The 20,611-nt window shown below is 36.4% G+C and overlaps 1 protein-coding gene across 8 annotated transcripts in view; it reads right to left on the bottom strand.

Annotated features, from left to right (window-relative positions):
• Window positions 1-20,611, bottom strand: part of KIAA2026 (KIAA2026 ortholog) — a 138,785-nt gene that overhangs the window by 5,981 nt on the left and 112,193 nt on the right. For all 8 annotated transcript variants that reach the window (XM_059142692.1, XM_059142690.1, XM_059142691.1 and 5 more), the window contains one exon: window positions 19,173-19,288. In XM_059142692.1, the coding sequence (XP_058998675.1) occupies window positions 19,173-19,288 (116 nt within the window). The remainder of the gene's footprint in view (window positions 1-19,172; window positions 19,289-20,611) is intronic.

The following is a 20,611-nucleotide window of genomic DNA, read 5'->3' as shown; positions in this document are numbered from 1 at the left end:
AGAGAAACAAACCATAAGAGGCTCATAACGATAGAGACAAACTGAGGGTTGATGTCGGAAGGTGGATAGAGAATGAGCTAAGATGGGTGATAGGGATTAAGGAGGGCACTTGTTATGATGAGAATTGGGTGTTATATGTAAGCGATGAACCACTGAATTCTACTCCTGAAACCAATATTGCACTGCATGTTAACTAACTAGGATTTAAATAAAAATTTCAAAGAAAAGACTGTCTTTTTTCCACTGTATATTTTTTCCTGTTTTTTCGAAGACTAATTGACCATAGAGTTGAGGGCCCATATCTGGGCTCTCTACTCTGTTCCACTGGTCTATGTGTCTGTTTTTATGCCAGTACCATGCTGTCTTCGTGACCACAGCTTTGTAATAAAGCTTGAAATCAGGTAATGTGATGCCCCCAGTTTTATTTTTGTTTTTCAAGATTTCCTTAGCGATTTGGGGTCTCTTCTGATTCCATACAAATTTCTGGATTATTTGCTCCAGCTCTTTGAAGAATACTGGTGGAATTTTGATCGGAATGGCATGGTGCTGGGAAAACTGGACAGCTATAGGTAGAAGAATGAAATTTGACCATTCTCTTACACTGTACACAAAGATAAACTCAAAATGGATAAAAGACCTCAACGTGAGACAGGAATCCATCAGAATCCTAGAGGAGAACATAGGCAGTAATCTCTTCAATATCAGCCACAGCAACTTCTTTCAAGATATGTCTCCAAAGGCAAACAAAACAAAAGCAAAAATAAACTTTTGGGACTTCATCAAAATCAAAAGCTTCTGCACAGCAAAGGAAACAGTCAAGAAAACAAAGAGGCAACCCACGGAATGGGAGAAGATATTTGCAAATGACAGTACAGACAAAAGGTTGATATCCAGGATCTATAATGAACTCCTCAAACTCAACACACACAAAACAGGCAATCATATAAAAAAATGGGCAGAAGATATGAACAGAGACTTCTCCAATGAAGACACACAAATGGCTATCAGACACATGAAAAAATGTTCATCATCATTAGCCCTCAGGGAGATTCAAATTAAAACCACATTGAGATATCACCTTACACCAGTTAGAATGGCCAAAATTAACAAGATAGGAAACAACATGTGTTGGAGGGGATGTGGAGAAAGGGGAACCCTCTTCCACTGTTGGTGGGAATGCAAGTTGGTGCAGCCTCTTTGGAGAACCGTGTGGAGATTCCTCAAGAAATTAAAAATAGAACTTCCCTATGACCCAGCCATTGCACTCCTGGGTATATACCCCAAAGACACAGATGTAGTGAAAAGAAGGGCCATCTGTTCCCCAATGTTTATAGCAGCAATGGCCAGGGTCGCCAAACTGTGGAAAGAACCAAGATGCCCTTCAACGGACGAATGGATAAGGAAAATGTAGTCCATATACACTATGGAGTATTATGCCTCCATCAGAAAGGATGAATACTCAACTTTTGTAGCAACATGGACGGGACTGGAAGAGATTATGCTGAGTGAAATAAGTCAAGCAGAGAGAGTCAATTATCATATGGTTTCACTTTTTTGTGAAGCATAACAAATAGCATGGAGGACATGGGGAGTTAGAGAGGAGAAGGGAGTTGGGGGAAATTGGAAGGGGAGGTGAATCATGAGAGACTATGGACTCTGAAAAACCGTCTGAGGGATTTGAAGTGGTGGGGGGGTGGGAGGTTGGGGTACCAGGTGGTGGGTACAGAGGGCACGGATTGCATGGAACACTGGGTGTGGTGAAAAAATAATGAATACTGTTATGCTGAAAATAAATAAATTTAATTTAAAAAATTTTCAAAGAAAAGAAGTGCATCTAAGATGCTTAGTTCTATCTTGCCAATATTTATCTTTAAAGAGAAAACCCAGGGGATGGGTAGGCAGAGGAAACTGAAAAAGATTATATATACAATTTCAGAATAGAGTGTTCCAACATATCACCAATCTGTCTTTCTAAAGACTGCTGAAAAACCTATTAAATGAGAGAAAGGTAATTTTCTTCTAGCTGCATGAACAGAGATAGATTTGAAATAGTTTTATAATTACTGATTAAAATATAGTGAAAAAGTCCATTTTAAAAAGTTAATCAAATTCTAAACACTCCATAAAAAAACTCCTAGAAGTAATAGATGAATTCAGTAACGTTGTAGGATACAAAAGTTAATACCCAGAAATTGGTACTATCTCTATACACTAATAACAAAGTAGCAGAAAGAGGGATTAAGAATACAATTCCATTTATAATTGTACCAAAAAGAATGAAATTCCCAGGAATAAACTCAAACAAATAGGTGAAAGACCTGTACTCTGAATTATAGAAGACCAATGAAAGAAATTAAAGTTGACACAAATGGAAAGATATTCCATGTTCACTGACTGGAAGAATTAATATTGTTAAATATTCATACTGCCCAAAGCAAACTACAGATTCAGTGCAATCACTATCAAAATACTAAAAGCATTTTTCACAAAACTAGAGGAAAATAATACTAAAATTTGTATGGAACTACAAAAGAGCCTGAATGGCCCAAGCAATTTTGAGCAACAAAATAAAAGCTGTAGGTATCACAATTCCAGACTTCTAGATACACTACAGAACTGAAGTAATCAAAACAGTATGTTATTTAAACAAAACCAGACACATAGATCAAGGGAACAGAATGAAGACCCCAGAAATAAACCCACAGTTATATGGTCAATTAATGTACAACATAAAAGGCAACAATGGGAAAAAGTCTCTTCAATAAATGGTGCTTGGAAAACTTTTACATGTAAAAGATTGAAACTGGACTGACTTCTAACACCATACATCAAAATAAACCCCAAATAGTTAAAGACCTAAATGTGGGACCTGACACTACAAAAATCTTAGAATAGAGGATGTAATTTTTCTAACACTGGCATGGCAACATTTTTTCTAGATTTGTCTCCATTTTAAAACAAGGGAAACAAAAGCAAAAATAAACTACTGGAACTATAAAAATATAAAAAGCTTCTGCACAGCGAAAGAAACCATCAACAAAACAAAAAGGCTGAATGGAAAAGATATTTGCAAATGATATATCCAGTAAAGGACTACTAACCAAAATATATAAGGAACTTAACAACTCAATACCAAAAAGAGAACAATCTGATTAATTAATGTGCAGAGGACCTGAACAGACATGTTTCCAAAGAAGACATACAGATGGCCAATAGACACAAGAAAAGATGCTCACATCATCAGAGAAATACAAATCAAAACTACAATGAGATAGCACCTTATACTGTCAGAATGGCAAAAATCAAAAAGAAGTAACATGTTGCCAATATATATGTTGGCAAGGATGTGGAAAAAAGTGAACCTTGTACACTGTCAGTGGGAATGTAAATTGGTAAAACCACTGTGGAAAACAGTATGGAGGTTTCTCAAAAAAAGTAAAAAGCAGAAATACCATATGATCTGGTAATTCCGCTACTGCATATTTACCCAAAGAAAAACACTAATTATAAAGGATATATGCACCCCTCTGTTCACTGCAGCATTATTTATAATAGCCAAGATTTGGAAGCAACATAAGTGTCCATAAATAGACAAATGGATAAGGGACATATGGTACTTTTTTCAAACGCGCGCGCGCGTGCGCGCACACACACACACACACACACACACACACAGAATTTTATGCAGCCTTCAGAAAGGATGAGATCATGCCATTGCAACAGCATGGATAGATCCAGAGGTTATTGTCCTGAGTGAAATAAGTCAGAGAAAGACAAATACCATATGATTTCACTCATTATAAAATCTAAAAAAGAAACCCAACTGAAAAAACATACAACAAAAACAAGCAGAGTCTGACTTTACAAATACAGCAAATTAACTGAAGGCTGCCAGAGGGGGACGGGGTGTGTGGGATGGAAAAAATGCATGAAGGAAGTTGGAGATACAAGCTTCCAGTTTGGGAATAAGTAAGTCACAAGAGTAAAAGGTATACTGTAATGAATACAGTCAATGCTGTTGCAATTGTGTTGTATGGTGACAGATGGCAGTTACACTTCAGGGGAGCACAGCATTATGAATAAACTTATCCTATCACTGTGTTGTACAACTGAAACTATAACATTATGTGCCACCTATACTCAAAAAAATTGTTTAAAATGTTAACCAAGAAATTCTAGGGAACAGTACTTACTATTTTTGATTTATACAGACAATAGCAAATTTTAAAAAAAATCCATCATTTAATCCTGAGAGTAATCATATTTAAACATTTTTATCTCACTAGAAATATTTTTTTAATTAAACATAGAGAAACAAGCTGAAAAGTGATCTTTCAGCGACCCTTTTCATATAAAAACGTAAGAGCTATATTTCTATAAAGCTATGGAGAGATGGAAACATTTCCAAATGATAGACTATTTTGGAGTGCCTTTATTATTTCTTTTGCTTTCAACTGTGTTTTTCTATTCTACCTCTTAGGTTTACTTTAGTTTATTTTGTTTGAAAAAAATCTGAATAAATATTTTACAATTTGTATTTACTACAAATTCTTATTTGTGCATACTGAAGTTTACATCTCACCTCTGCCACCACTGAAGAGCTATGAGACTTTGGGGAAGCTCCTTAAACTTTCTAAGTATCAGTTTACATCATAACAATGGGGATAACAGTACTTGCCTCATAGTATGTGTGGCACACAGAGTAACTGTAAAATTAATCTCCTTTTAGAAATACCTACATGGGGGCAGTATGAAGTTCCTTCCTTTTCAGCCCTCTTCTCTATCTCAACTATTTTGTTTTATTTTCTTTTCAGGGAAAATAGAAGCAATCAGACAAGCATGTTCATATGCTCACATCTCATCTGCCACTTAATTTCATTTGTACTCATATTCTCTCTTCCTATCTAAGGTAATCTCTCTCTTTATGCATCCTTTCTCATCTATCCGTGGATATTACTCTACCAAATGTCCCTTCCTTTTCCTAAGTCCATTTTAGCTTATTAGCTCATTTCTACCATTATACAGAAAGCTATTTCTCCACTAATGACAACAAACAAAACAAAACCACCTTCTCTCTCTTGACTCCAACCTGTCCTTCCAGCTACTGCCCTGTTTCCTCTGCTCCACTCCCTAACAAAACTCCAAACCCTCTCCCCTAATTCTCATGAATAGACTCTACCTTACTGAACATTCCTTCTCTGTCTCTTCTGCTGAGTCTTACTCCTTTCCACCACCTCTAAAGGCTGGAATGCCCCAGGGTTCAATCTCTCCTCTTCTCTGTGTTCCCATTCTAGATGATTTCTACTGGTCTCATAGCTTAAATATAATCTATAGCCTGACAACTCCTAAATTTATGCCTCCATCTGGCTTACTCCCTTGAACTGGGACTCATCTACTAAATTGCCTACTCAATAAGTTCAGCTGGATATCTAGAAATCGTATCAAACTTCACATGTTGGCCCAAACTCTTGAGTCCCTTATCTACAAACCTGCTGCTCCTTTAGTTTCCCCTATTTAAACTAATGACAATTCTGTAATTCCAGTTGTTTAGACCAAAAATATTGGGCATCATCTTTTTACCCTTCATTTTTTTCTGACACTCTATATCCAATGTTTAAGAAAATTCTGCCAGTCCATCCAGAATCCAACCATTCCTTGCCATCTGCATTGCTATTATTGGGGAACATCATCAAAAAGATGTTTACTGCCAATTGACCCATGAGTTGGACCTAGGGACTCAAAGGCTCCTCATTCCCTCCTTCTGGAATATAGATTCTACTTGCCTTTCCTGCTTTCAGAGGCTGACACAGTCTTGAGACAGTGATGGGATGCTGAAAACACCTGTAAAGATACGTGGCTGCATCCAGTTAAGGCTTCTTATATAAAGTTTTAAGATCTGGTGGGCAGGTGCAGAGATCCATTTGTCTTGTTGCCCCCCACAACAAGCCTCATTGAATTTAAGTTCCATTTACTTATTTAAACTGTCACCTATAAACGTGGAGTGGCCTGCTTCTTTCTTTCTCCTTGCCCTCTGAATACAAATGCCAGGGAAATTCCCAAGAGGACTGCAAATCAACAACTAGCTACTACCCTGTTCCAAGCCACCATCATTTGTTTTTGCCTGGATTATTGCTTTTTGTAACTGATTTCCTTGTTGTCCCACTTCACTAATCTCAACACAATAGGCAGTGTGAGTGCTTTAAAAGATAAGTCAGATAACATCCCTCCTCTGCTTAAAAACCTTCAATGGTTATCTCATATTAGAGTAAAAACAAGTCCTTAAAGACATACATGACCTGGCTGTGATTACCCATACTTCTCTGATTCTTGACTCTTAGCACTTTCCTCCTCACTCACTCAGCCCTGGTTCACTTGTCTCTTTGCATTTCCTCTAAATGCCAAACATGACACCAGCCTTAGGGCTTCCACATCTTTTCTTTCAGATATCCACATGGCTCTCTCCCTTCTTTGTTTCAGGTCTCTGTTTGAGTATCAGCTTATCAGGGGAGCCTGCCCTGACACCCTATTAAAAGAGCAATCCTCATCCCATCCAAGCTAGGTATTTCCTATTCTCCTCACCCTACTTTATAGTTCTTCATAGCACTTATCACTAACTGACATTTTGAGTTCATCTGTTTACTCCCAGAATGCAAGCCACAGATGAAGTCAGAAATCAGTAACAGAAGGAAAACTGGAAAATCCACAGATTTATGGAAATTAAACAACACACTCAAACAACCAATAGATCAAAGAAATTAAAAGAAAAATTAGAAGATACCTATAGATAAATGGAAATAAAAACATGACATGCCAAAACAGTGCTAAGAAAGAAACAGAGCTACAAATAAATGCTTATACCAAAAAACAAGAAAGATCTGAAATCAAAAACCTAACTTTGTAACTTCAGGAATTAGAATAAGAAAACAAATTAAATCTAAAGCTAATGGAAGGAAATAATAAAGATTATATCAGAGATCAACAAAACAGGGAAGAGAGGAAATCAATGAAATCGAAATTTTCTTTTTTGAAAGTATCAACAAAATTAACAAGCTGTTAGCTAGATGAACTCAGACAAAAAAGAGAAACTCAAATTAGGAAAATCAAAGATGAAAGTGAGGCCATTATAACTGATTCTATAAAAATAAAAAGAATTATAAGATTACTATGAAAATTGTTTTCCACCAAATTGGAAAACTTAAATGAAATAGACAAATTCCTAAAAGTAAAAATCTACCAGGATTAAGTCACAAAGAAACAGAAAATCTGAATACACCTGTAACTATTAAAGGAGAATGAATAAATAATTTAAAAATTTCTCAACAAAAAAGAGCCTTGGATCTGATGGATTCACTGGTGAATTCTACCAAACACTTAAAAAAGAACTAGTACCATTCCTTTTCAAACTTTTCCCAAAAAACTGAAAAGAAATACACACTTTCTAACTTATTCTTTGAGGTTAGGCATGACACCAATGCCAAAGCCTGACAAGGACACTATAAGAAAACTATAGATGAGAAATCTATAGATGATATATAGAGAATATATTTCTATATCATATATATCTATATTTATATTTATAGATATGTATCTCTATATAAATTGATATATATCTATATATAGAGAAAGATATATTTCTATATTTCTATAGAAATCTATAGAAAACTACAGATGAGAATTTTGTTTTTTTGGTTTATATTCTGATTCCTGTTGGTTAACATAGTGTTACACTGTTTTGAAGTGTACAATATAGTGATTCAACAATTCAATACATCACCCTGGTGCTTACCACCGGAAGCTCACTCCTTAAAGCCACCACATATTTAACCCATGCCTCACTCACCTCCTTTCTGATAACCATCAGTTTGTTCTCTATAGTTAAGAGTCTGTTTCCAGGTTTCTTTTTTTTCCTTTGCTTGTTTTGTTTCTTAAATTATATATAGGAGTGAAATCATGGTATTTGTCTTTTCCTGATTGACTTATTTTGATTAGCATTATACTCTAGCTCTATCCATGTTATTGCAAATGACAAGATTTCATTCTTCTTTATGGCTGAATAATATTCCTCTGTGTGTGTGTGTGTGTGTGTGTGTGTGCGCGCATGCATGCACATGCACAAGTGCATACCATTTCTTTATCCATTCATCAATCAATGGACACTTGGAATGCTTCCATATCTTCACTATTATAAACAATGCTGGTGTAACACAGGGATGCAAGTATCCCTTTGAATTAGTATTTTTGTATTTTTGGGGTAAATACCCACTAGTAACATTGCTGGATCATAAGATAGTTTTACTTTTAACTTTTTGAGGAGCCTCCATACTGTTTTCCACAGTATCTGTAGCAGTATTTATTCCCACCAACACTGTAAGGGTTCCCCTTTCTCTACATCTTAGCCAACATCTGTTTTTATGTTGTTGATTTTAGCCCTTCTGACAGGTGTGAGGGGATTTCTCATTGTAGTTTTGATTCCCAAGTCTCTGATAGATAAATTATGATGAGCATCTTTTTATGTGTCCATTTGCCATCTGGATATCTTTTTTGGAGGAATGTCTGTTCACGCTGCCTATTTTTTTTAACATTTGTTTTTTGGGTGTTAGTTGTATAAGCTTTTTATATATTTTGGATACTATCCCTTTGTCAGATGTGTCATTTGTCATTATCCTCTACCATTCTGAAGCTGCCTTTCAGTTTTGTTGTTTCCTTCTCTATGCAGAAGCTTTTTATTTTGATTCAGTCCCAGTAGTTTATTTTTGCTTTTGTTTTCCTTACCTCAGGAGACATACTTAGAAAGATATTATGGCCAGTGTCAAAGAAGTTATTGCCTGTGTCCTCTTCTAGAATTTTTATGGTTTCAGGTCTCACATTTAAGTCTTTAATCCATTTTGAATTTAGTTTTGTGTATAGTGTAAGAAAGGGGTCCAGTTTCTTTCTCTTGCATCCTTCTGTTTAGTTTTCCCAGACAGTCCTTTTCCCATTGGATATTCCTACCTGCTTTGCTGAAGATTAACCGGCCATATAATTTGTGTATTTATTTCTGGGTTTTCTAAACTGTTTCATTGATCTATGTGCCTTTTTTTGTGCCAGTACAATAAATACTATTTTGATTACTACAGCTCTGTAATACAACTTGAAGTTCGCAATTGTAATGCCTCCAGCTTTGCTTTCCATTTACAAGACTGCTTTGGCTATTCAGGATCTTTTGCAGTTCCATGCAAATTTAGGATTGTCAGTTCTTGGTCTATTAAAAAAGTGCTGCTGATATTTTGATAGGGATTGCATTAAATCTGTAGATTGTGAATTTGGGTGGTACAGACATTTTAACAGTATTTGTTCTTCCAATTCTTGAGCATAGAATGTCTTTCCATTTCTTTGTATCTTCTTCAATTTCTTTCACCACTGTTTTTTATTAGATTTGCATACACGTCTTTTATCTCTTTGGTTACACTTATTTCTAGTTGCTAGAAATAGGTTCTAGGTTGCTTATTTTGGGTGCAAATATAAATGGGATTTATTCCTTAATTTCCCTTTCTGCTGCTTCATTATTAGGGTATAGAAATGCTACAGACTTCTGTACACTGATTTTCTATCCTATGACTCTAGTAAATTTATGTATCAGTTCAAGCAATCTTTTGGTGGAGTCTTTCTGGCTTTCTATACAGAGTATTATATCATCTGCAAATAGTGAAAGTTCTACTTCTTCCTTGATGATTTGTATGCCTTTTATTTTTTGTTTTCTGACCTTTATGGCTAGGACTTTCGGAACTATGTTTAATAAAAGTGGTGAGAGGGGACATCGTTCCCTTGTTCCTGGTCTTAGGAGAAAAGCTCTGTTTTCCCCATCTAAGGATGGTGTTAAAAAAAAAAAAAAAACAGGGATGATGTCAGCTGTGGGTTTTTAATGTATGGCCTTTATTATGTTGAGGTATGTTCCCATAAACCTACTTTGTTGAAGGTTTTTATCATGAATGGATGCTGTACTTTGTCAAATGCTTTTTTGCATCTATTAGAAAGATCACATGGTGACCTTTCTTTTACTGATGCAATCAATTTGCAAATTCTGAACTACCACTGTATCCAGGAATAAATTCCACTTGACTGTGGTGAATGATTTTTTTTAATGTATTGTTGAATTTGGTTTGCTAGTATTTGTTCAGGAATTTTGCATCTATTTTCATCAGGGATACTGGCCTATAGTTCTCTTTTAGTGGTATCTTTGGTTTTGGTATCAGGATAATGTTGGGTGCTTCACAGAATGAACGTTAAAGTTTTCCTTTCTTTTCTCTGTCTTGGAATAATTTAGGTAGAATAGTAACTTTAAATATTTGGTCAAATTCACCTGTGAAGCCATCTTGTCCTGGAGTTTTGTTTGTTGGGGGAATTTTTTGGTTATTCATTCAATTCTTGCTGGTTATATGAGACTGTTCAAATTTTTTATTTCCTCCTGTTTCAGTTTTGGTAGCTTATAGGTTTCTAGTAATTTATCCACTTCTAGGCTGTCCAATTTGTTGGCATATAGTTTTTCACAATATTCTCTTTTAACTGTTTGTACATCTGTGGGATTGGCTGTTATTTCTCTTCTCTCATTTGTGATTTTGTTTGAGTTCTTTCTCTTTCTTTCTTTGTATGTCTGCCTAAATGTTAACTAATTTTATTGATTTTTTAAAAAGATTTTATTTATTTGACAGAGAGAGAGAAATCACAAGTAGGCAGAGAGGCAGGCAGAGAGAGAGAGGGGGGAGGAAGCAGGCTCCCTGCAAAGCAGAGAGCCCGATGCGGGGCTCTATCCCAGGACCCTGGGATCATGACCCGAGCCAAAGGCAGAGGCTTTTTAACCCACTGAGCCACCCAGGCACCCCAATTTTATTGATTTTTGTTCAAAGAAATAGTTCCTGCTTTCAATGATCTGTTCTTTTTTTTTTTCTTCTTCTTCTTTTTTTTTTTTTTAGTTTCTATATCATTTATTTTGGTTCCAGTCTTTATTCTATTCTTCCTTCTGCTGGTTTTAGATTTTTATTGTTCTTTTTCTCATTTTCTTAGATGTAAAGTTGGGCTGTTTATTTGAGATTTTTCTTGCTTCTTGAGGTAGGCTTATATTGCTATAATCATCTCTCTTAGGACTGGTTTTGTTGCATCCCAAAGGTTTGGATTCCTGTGTTTTCCTTTTCATTTGTTTCCATGTATTTTTTTTTTTTAAATATCTTCTTTGATCTCCTTGTTAACCGAGTCATTGTTTAGTAGCATGTTATTCTTCTCCATGTATTAGTGTTCTTTTAAGATTTTTTCTTATGGTTGCCTTCTAGTTTCACAGCATTGTGGTCAGAAAAGACACATGGTAGGACTTTGATCTTGAGTTTGTTCAGGTTTGTTTTGTGGGCTAATATGGTATTTCTGGAGAACATTCCATATGCATTTGAAAAGAATGTATATTTTGCTGTTTTAGGATGGAATATTCTGAATAATCTGTTAAATACCACCTGGTCCAGTGTGTCCTTCAAAACCAAATGGTTTCCTTGTTGATTTTCTGTTTAGATGACCTGTCTATTGATGTAAGTGGGGTGTTAAAGTCCCCTACTGTTATTGTATTATTATCAATTAATCCTTTATGTTTGTTATTAACTATTTTATGTACCTGGGTGCTCCTATGATGGGTGCCTAAAAATTACAGTTCTTGTATCTTCTTGTTGGTTTTTCCCCTTTATCACCATATAATATCCCCCTTTGTCTCTTGTTATGGTATTTTTAGTCACTTAGGTTTTTTTTTTTTTTTTTTTTTTTACAGTTCTGTTTTAAAGTCTAGCTTGTGCAATATATTAGAACTCCAGCTTTCTTTTGAGATTGATTTGCATGACAAATGTTTCTTCAGCTCCCCACTTTCAGTCTGCAGGTGTCTTCTTGTCTGAAATGAGTCTCTTGTAGGCAGCATATAGATGGATCTTGTTTTTTTATCCGTTATGTCATTCTATGTCTTCCGACTGGAAGATTTAGTCCATTTACACCCAGAGTAATTACTGACTGTATGTATTTACTGTTATTTTATCACTTGTTTTGTGATTGTTTCTCAAGATTTTTTCCTGATACTTTTTTTGTCTTTCTCTCTTAAATGTTTTGCTGATTTTCTTTAGTAATATATTCGGATTTCTTTCTCTTTATTCTTTGCATGTTTATTAGTGGCTTTTTATACATGGCTATCATTAGTGTTGTATATAATCTTCTGCATATAGCAGTCTATATTAATCCTGACAGTGATTTAAGTTTGAACCCATTTGTTTCGCCTCTGTTATATTTTATATTCTTTCTTTTGTGAGTTTCCTGATATTTTTTTTAACAGAAGCACTCACTTTTACTGCTTTTGTGTTTTCATTCCTTTATACTGTCACTTTTGGTTTCTCCTTTCCACTTGAAGTGTCCCCTTTAATATTTCTTGCAGAGCTGACTTAGTGGTCAACAACTCCTTCAATTTTTATTTGTCTGGGCAACTTTTTAATCTTTCCTTCTATTCTGAATAATTGCCTTGCTGGATAGAGTGTTCTTGGCTGCAGATTTTCCCCATTTATCATTCTGAATATATCATGCCACTCCTCTACAGTTTGCAAAGCTTCTGTTGAAAAATCTCCTGGCCTTAGCTTTTAAGATTTTTAAAAACTTAAAAAAATTTTTTATTTATTTTTTAATTATTATTTTTAAGATATAATGTACTATTTGTTTGAGGGGTACAGGTCTGTGATTCATCAGTCTTACACAACACACAGTGCTCCCCACAATACATATCCTCCCCAAAGTCCATCACCCAGCCACCCCATCCCTCCCAGCAACCCTCAGTCTGTTTCCTGAGATTAAGAATCTCTTATGGTTTGTCACCCTCTCTGGTTTCATCTTGTTTCATTTTTCCCTCTCTTCCCCTATAATCCTTTGTCTTGTTTCTCAAATTCCACCTATCAGTGAGATCATATGATCACTGTCTTTCTCTGATTAACTTATTTCATTTAGCAAAATACCTTCTAGTTCCATCCATGTCATTGCAAATGGCAAGATTTCATTTTTGGTGGCTGCATAATATTCCATTATATATCACATCTTCTTTATCCATTCATCTGTTGATGGACATCTGGGCTCTTTCCATAGTTTGGCTATTGTGGACATTGCTGCTATCAACATTGGGATGCAGGTGCCCCTTTGAACTACATTTGTATCTTTGGGGTAAATACCCACTAGTGCAACTGTTGGGTCATAGGGTAGCTATATTTTCAACTTTCTGAGGCACCTCTATACGGTTTTCCACAGTAGCTACACCAGCTTGCATTTCCAGCAGCAGTGCAATAGGGTTCCCTTTTCTCTGCATCCTCACCAATATATGTAGCTATTCTAACTGGCATGAGATGGTATCTCATTGTGGTTTTGATTTGTATTTCCCTGATGCCTAGTGATGTTGAGCACTTTCTCATGTGTCTGTTGGCCATATGGATGTTTTCTCTACAGAAATGTCTGTTCATGTCTTTTGCCCATTTCCTGATTGGATTATTTGCTCCTTGTTTGATAAATTCTTTATAGATCTTGGATTCTAGCACTTTATCTGATAAGACATTTGCAAAGATCTTCTCCCATTCTGTCCACTGTCTTGTCAACTGTTTCCTTTGCCGTGCACAAGCTTTTTATCTTGGTGAAGTCCCAACAGTTCATTTTTGCCCTGCTTCCCTTGCCTTTGGTGATGTGTCTAGGAAGAAACTGCTGCCACTGAGGTTGAAGAGGTTGCTGCCTGCATTCTCCTCTAGGATTTTGATGGATTCCCATCTCACACTGAGGTATTTCATCCATTTTGAGTCCATTTTTGTGTATGGTGTAAGGAAACGGTCCAGTTTCACTCTTCTGCATATGGCTGTCCAATGTTCCCAGCACCATTTGTTGAAGAGACTCTTTTTTCCATTGGATATTCTTTCCTGCTTTGTTGAAGATTAGTTGACCATACAGTTGAGGGTCCATTTCTGGGTTCTCTTTTCTGTTCCATTGATCTATGTGTCTGTTTTTTTGCCAGTATCATACTGTCTTGACTACAGATTTATAATAGAACTTGAAGTCCAGGATTGTGATGCAACAGTTTTAGTTTTCCTTTTCAAAATTCCTCTGGTTATTTGGGGGTCCTTCCTGGTTCCATCCAAATTTACTGAATTCCTGTATGAATTCCAAAGCCTTTTTTCCTTTATTACTGTATGTTGCCAATTTAATTACAATATGTCTTAGTGTGGATCTGCTTTTGTTGATTTTGATGGGAGTTCTCTGTACTTCCTGGATTTGGTTATCTGTTTTTCCTTCCCCAGGTTACAGAAGTCACCTTTTATTTCTTCAAATAAATTTTCTGTCCACTTTTCTCTCTCTTCTTCTTCTGGGACTCCTATAATACAAATGTTAGTACGTTTGATGGAGCCACTGAGTTCCCTAAGTCTATTCTTGTTTTGTGTAATTCTTTTTTTCTTTTATTCAGCTTGATTGCTTTCCATTGCTCTGTCTTCAAGGTCACTAATTTATTCCCTTGCTTCTTTCATCCTGCTATATTCCATCAAGTGTATTTCTCATTTCATTTATTAAGCCCTTTATCTCTGCTATGTTATTCATTTTCTTTTTACAATTTTATTTTTAATTAATCTGTATACCCAATGTGGGGCCTCAACTTGCAAGATCAAGAATGTAATGCTCTACTGACTAGGCCAGTAAGGTGCCCCTCTATATTATTCCCTAATTCTGTGTTAAGGGTCTCACTCATGTCTTCCACTCTTTTTTCAAGTCTAGTGAGTTCTTATGATCATTGCTTTAAATTCTTGAGATATCAGGCATGTTTCTTGTATCTGCTTGGCTTAGATCTCTGGCTGTGGCCTTATCCTGCTTTCATCTAGGATAAATTTCTCTATCTCATTTTGTCTGCCTCTCTGTGTCTGTTTCTCTCTGTTAAGAAAGTCACCTATGGGGGCGCCTGGGTGGCTCAATGGGTTAAGCTGCTGCCTTCGGCTCAGGTCATGATCTCAGGGTCCTGGGATCGAGTCCCGCATAGAGCTCTCTGCTCAGCAGGGAGCCTGCTTCCTCCTCTCTCTCTGCCTGCCCCTCTGCCTACTTGTGATCTCTGTCAAATAAATAAGTAAAATCTTAAAAAAAAAAGAAAGAAAGTCACCTATGTCATCTGCTCTTAAAAGAAGTGACTTCATGAAGAGGCAGTCCTGGAGTCCCTTGAAGTGCAGTGCCCCCTGTTAAACAGAACCTGGCACTTTAGGGGAGTATCCTACGTGTGTTGTTTACATCCTGCTGTTATGTCTGAGTCACTTTTCCTTTCAGTGAAGCCATCTGCACTGACCCTCTTGCCTGTTGTGGTATGTGCTTACTATCTGGTGTTAGTGGGACTCAGGCAGACCAGTTCTGAGGGGGCATGCCCACCAGGGAACTTGGGAGTGGAGTACTGGTGTTAGCTAAATTGCACTGGGCAACTAGTCCTATGCCAGATCTCCCAAAATGCTGTGGCTGCTGGGGATGTGAAGCTTGTGGAGAGCATACGACAATGGCTGGGCATGGTCTGCAGCAGCAGGTATGATGAGGGAAGAGAATGCAAGCTGAGGACAAAGCAGAAGCTGATATCCCACACCACCCACCCTCCCATGGTTCCTCAGGCACTCCTGGCTGGCCTAAGGCCAAGGAAAGGCCTCTATAGAGATCACAATCTTATAAGACCTGACTCTCTCGCAGTTTACAAATGTTTTAGAAATCTATAAGAACAAAGCATTTCTATCAATAACCTAGCTTCCAGAAGAACATGTAGATATAATATAATGTTCTTATAATCTACAGCCCATTAACAGACACTTGAAGCAAGCAGAGTATAATGTTCCTCCAGGAAGTTCCCAACTATCTTCATGTTAATGCCTTGCTACAGGGAAAAACCTTAACTTGACAATGATAAGGCCTCCAGTATCCTGTGAGTCTTAACATAGAAAAATCCTTTTGAAACCTCCCTTTTTCCTTACCTGCCCCGAACACACTCCTCACAACCCTAGGGCAGCAGCTCTTTCTGCCCACTGGTCCTGTCACCATACTTTAATAAAGACCGTTTTGCACCAAAGATGTCTAAAGAATTATTTCTTGGTCACTGGCTCCGGACTCCACCCCACTGAAGCTCACCTATATTCCAAAACCCCATCAGGTATACACCCAGAGTCTGGGCGGGGCACACACGCAGCTTTAACAAAATTTGCTCTGCGCCCCAGGTCCAGGCTACAAATATCTGTGCAGCCTCCTCTCCCACAGGGAGTTTATGGTTATGCTGGGGGCTGGGGGAGGAAAATGGTACATGCCAGTTCCCTCATTTTCAAAGAAATCCATCAATATGCTCTGAAAACAGTATGGACAAATATGTCTCCTGTTTGCCCATGGCATTGTGTAAACTGCCAATTTTATGTTGCCTCTCTGCACAGGCTGCGCTCTCTTTAAGGGCAGGGACCCAACTATCACTTTCCCTCCTGGCTCACCCAGTGCTGTGTCAGCTTTTAAAGACTTTTAAAGTTACAAGCTCCAATTGCCACTGCTTTTACAAACTCATAGAATTTAGCTCCTCTGGTTTTTAAGCCAAACATTACGGGGATTAGTTTTCCCATATGAGTTTCCTGGTACAAATTCCTGTTTATTTGTCCTCTCCATGCACACAGCTCCCTTTCTCCTACTAGCAGTCTCGCCCTGCCTTTCTGGCCTCCTAATCTTTCAGATTGCAGCTTCTCTATATTTAGTTGTGGAGTTTGTTCTGCCAGTCTTCAGACTGCTCTCTGGTTTAATGACTTGGATGTGGATGATATATAGTTGTAAACATGGGGCAGTGCACGCTTAGGGTCTACCCTCTCTGCCATCTTCCCATGCTCCCCCAGATAAGATACTGATCCGGGTAAACAAAATATAAGCAAATCAAATTCTGTTGCATATTGAAAGGATTATGACTATGACCAAATGAGATTTATTCCTAGAATGCAAGGATAGTCCAACATATGAAAATTGATTGTCATACTCTACATTAAAATAATAAAGTGAAGAGACCACATGATTATCTCAACTGCAGAAAAATAATGACAAAATTCAACATCTTTCCATGATAAAAATACTCAGCAAACTGAGAATAGAAGGAAACTAACCCAGCATAAAGCCATACAAGAAAAATGCATAGTCAACATCACACTCAATGGTGAAAGACTTTTTCCTTCTAGGTTTGGGAACAAGGCAAGGATGCTCACTTTTACTACTTCTATTTAACATTGTACTGAAAGTTCTAGACCAAGCATTAGTCAAGAAAAAAAAAAGGCATCCATGTAGCAAAGGAAAAAAATAAATCTCTCTTTACAGATGACATGATCTTATTACATAGAAACCTCAAAGATTCCACATAAAAATTGTTAGAAGTAGTAAATGAGTTCAGCAAGTAGCAGGATACAAAGTCAACACACAAGAATCAGTTGCATTTCTATACAGTAATCAATCTGAAAAGCAACTTGAAACAATTCTGTTTTAAGTAGCATCAAAAAGAATAAAATAATTTGGAATTAATTAAGGATGTGAAAGACTTGTACAATGAAAACTACAAAACACTGAAGGAGTAATTAAAGATGACTAAATAAATGAAAACATATCCCATATTCATGGATTGGAAGACTTATATTTTGAAGATGTCAATACTACCCAAATTGTTCCACAGATTCAATGCAATCCTTACCAAAACTCCAATGTTTTTTATGGAATAGAAAAACATCCTAAAATTCAAATGGCATCTCAAGGGACCTCAAACAGCCAAAATGGTCTTGAAAAATAAAAAACAAAGCGGGAGTGCTTAAATTACTTGGTTTCAAAATTTAAATATTAAACTTACTAATTATTTCTTGGGAATGACACTAAAGGCACAGGCAACAACTATAAACAAAAAAAAAGAAACTGGATTTCATGGAAAATTTTAAAAATTGTTCATCAAAGGCACTATCAACAAAACAGAAAGGTAACACACAGAATGGAAGAAAATATTTGCAAATCATATACCCAGTAAAGCATTAGTATCCAGAATACACAGAAAATTCCTAAAAATCAACAACAACAAAAAAATCAAAAAGCTAATTCAAAAATGGGCAAAAGACTTGAATAGTCATTTCTCCAAAGATACACAAATAACTAATAAGCACATCATTAGGTAAATACAAATCAAAAGCACAATATACCACCGAGTATTCATTAGGATGGCTACTATAAAAAACAAACAAACAAAATAACAAACGTTGGTAAGGATTAGGAGAAACTGGGATCCTTATGTATTGTTGGTGGGAATGGAAAACTGTATAGACACTGTGGAAAAGGCTATGGTGATTCTTTAAAAATTTTTAAAAAATTAGAATTACCATATGATCCAACAATTCCACTTCTAAGTATAAACCAAAAGAACTGAGAACAGTATCTTGAAGAGATATCTTCACACCCATGTTTGCAGCAACATTATTTGTAATAGCTGAAACATGAAAACTACTCATGTGCCCACTAGCAGATGAATGAGGAAGCAAAATGTAGGTATATGCATGCAATGAAATACCACAGAGCCTTAAAAAGGAAGGAAATTCTGACATATGTTACAATTTGGATGAACCCTGAAAATATGCTAAGTGAAATAAGACAGTCACAAAACCACAAATATTGTATATTATACGAAGTAATTAAGAGTAGTCAAATCATATATACAGACAGTAGAATGGTGACTGTCAGGGGCTGGGGAGAAGAGAGAATGGGGAGTTAGTTATTTAATAAGTATAGAGTTTCAGTTTTGTAAGAGGAAGAGTTCAGGAGATAGATGGGGGTTAAGAATAACATTCATTATGAATGTATATAATACCAATGAACTATACACCTAAAACTAGTTAAATTACTAGGGTAAATTTTGTTTGTGCATTTTACCACAATGGAAAAAAAGAAAAGGAATGTAAGCCACAGAGCATGGTTTTATTTAATCAATATTACATTTTTAGGGCTTAGGAAGTGCCTTGCAAACAGTAGGGACTCAAAAATATCTCCTGAAATATAAATCAATGGAACATTACAAAATGATTCCAGGATATCTCCCCATAGTCATAAATTAAGAGCCTTAAAATAGGTAAAACAGATTATAAACCTCTAATTACCTGTTTCTTTGAAAAGCTTTCATCAACTTTGGTTCCCATGGCAGCAATTCATTTAAAAGGCGTATCAACGTGCCATGCAATTCTTTTACTGCTTGCCTCCGATGATACCATTTGCCCTAAAAACACAATATTAAAGTAAATCCTTTAGATTTAATTTAAAAGTGAATGTCAGGCCTTATTTTCTGAGTAAAACACAAAATGAAATGCCAATACCCATCAAATGAGTACATCTTCTTTAGAAGGCTATAAAGGAGAAAAATGTCTTATAATAAATCTTATTTGTAATAGTTTAGAGATTCTCAGTTCTATTTGGAGAAATCTAAAACCTATTTAATCAAACAAGGAGACAATTTTTGAGGTTTTTAATTGGGTCAATTATACATTTATTTTTTTAAAGATTTTATTTGTTTATTTGATAGACAGAGATCACAAGTAGGCAGAGAGGCAGGCAGAGAGAGGAGGAAGCAGGCTCCCTGCTGAGCAGAGAGCCTGATGTGGGGCTAGATCCCAGGCCCCTGGGTTCATGACCTGAGCCGAAGGCAGAGGCCTTAACCCACTGAGCCACCCAGGCGCCCCCAATTATAAATATTTTAATAAATTATTTACTAAATACATGTAAAAATATAAACATATATATAAATTCACTAAATATGTAACTGATAGGCTCACTGCTGTAAAGTTTTTGTAATTATCCCAGAGTGGGGAAAAAGAGAAAAAAGGATTGTTACATTCAAAATCAGCCTTAACAAACTTCCTCAGGAAGTTTCCTCAGGAAATTTTATTATTACTGTACTTTAAAATGTTTCCAGCACAGACAAGCAGATAAATGGTCATAATTTACAATACTATAATGCTATAGCTACAGTAAGAGTTAATAATTACTGACACCCCCTTCCCATTTGCTGAGTATTAGCCCAAGTATTTCATTCATGTATCTATATCTGTACCTATATCTAGAGGGGGAAAGGGAGGAGGGAGGAAAGTGAGGAAGAGGGGAGGGAGGAAGTGGTTCTATGAGCACGAGAGCACACATGTACTCAAGCAATTATGAAAACATTCTTCTGTATGTACATTTTAGTCTCACATAAGAAATGATGAAACAATGGCTCAGAGAGATTAAATAATTGTTCGAGGTCCTATGACTTGAAACTAGATCTAGCTGATGCCTAAGTCCAAGTTCTTAGAACTACATCACCACCTCTTCAAAGCTGTATCACATAATGCAATCTAACATACATTATAAAAACCTCCAGTAAAAATACACTTCAGCAGTACTCATAAAATTATTCATATACTATAGGAACAGTAAGTTTATAGCAGTTGTATCTTTAGGTAGCCAACTCTGCCCCCCCTCTCCATAATGTTATAGTGCATACCTATCAACATCATCACCATCTTCACCTACTGTTATATAACCATGCTGTATTTTTTTTTTTGAG

This window comes from Mustela lutreola, chromosome 12, assembly GCF_030435805.1.
Source record: "Mustela lutreola isolate mMusLut2 chromosome 12, mMusLut2.pri, whole genome shotgun sequence".
In the NCBI taxonomy this organism is placed as follows: domain Eukaryota; kingdom Metazoa; phylum Chordata; class Mammalia; order Carnivora; family Mustelidae; genus Mustela; species Mustela lutreola.
This window is presented reverse-complemented; position numbering and strand designations above follow the sequence as displayed.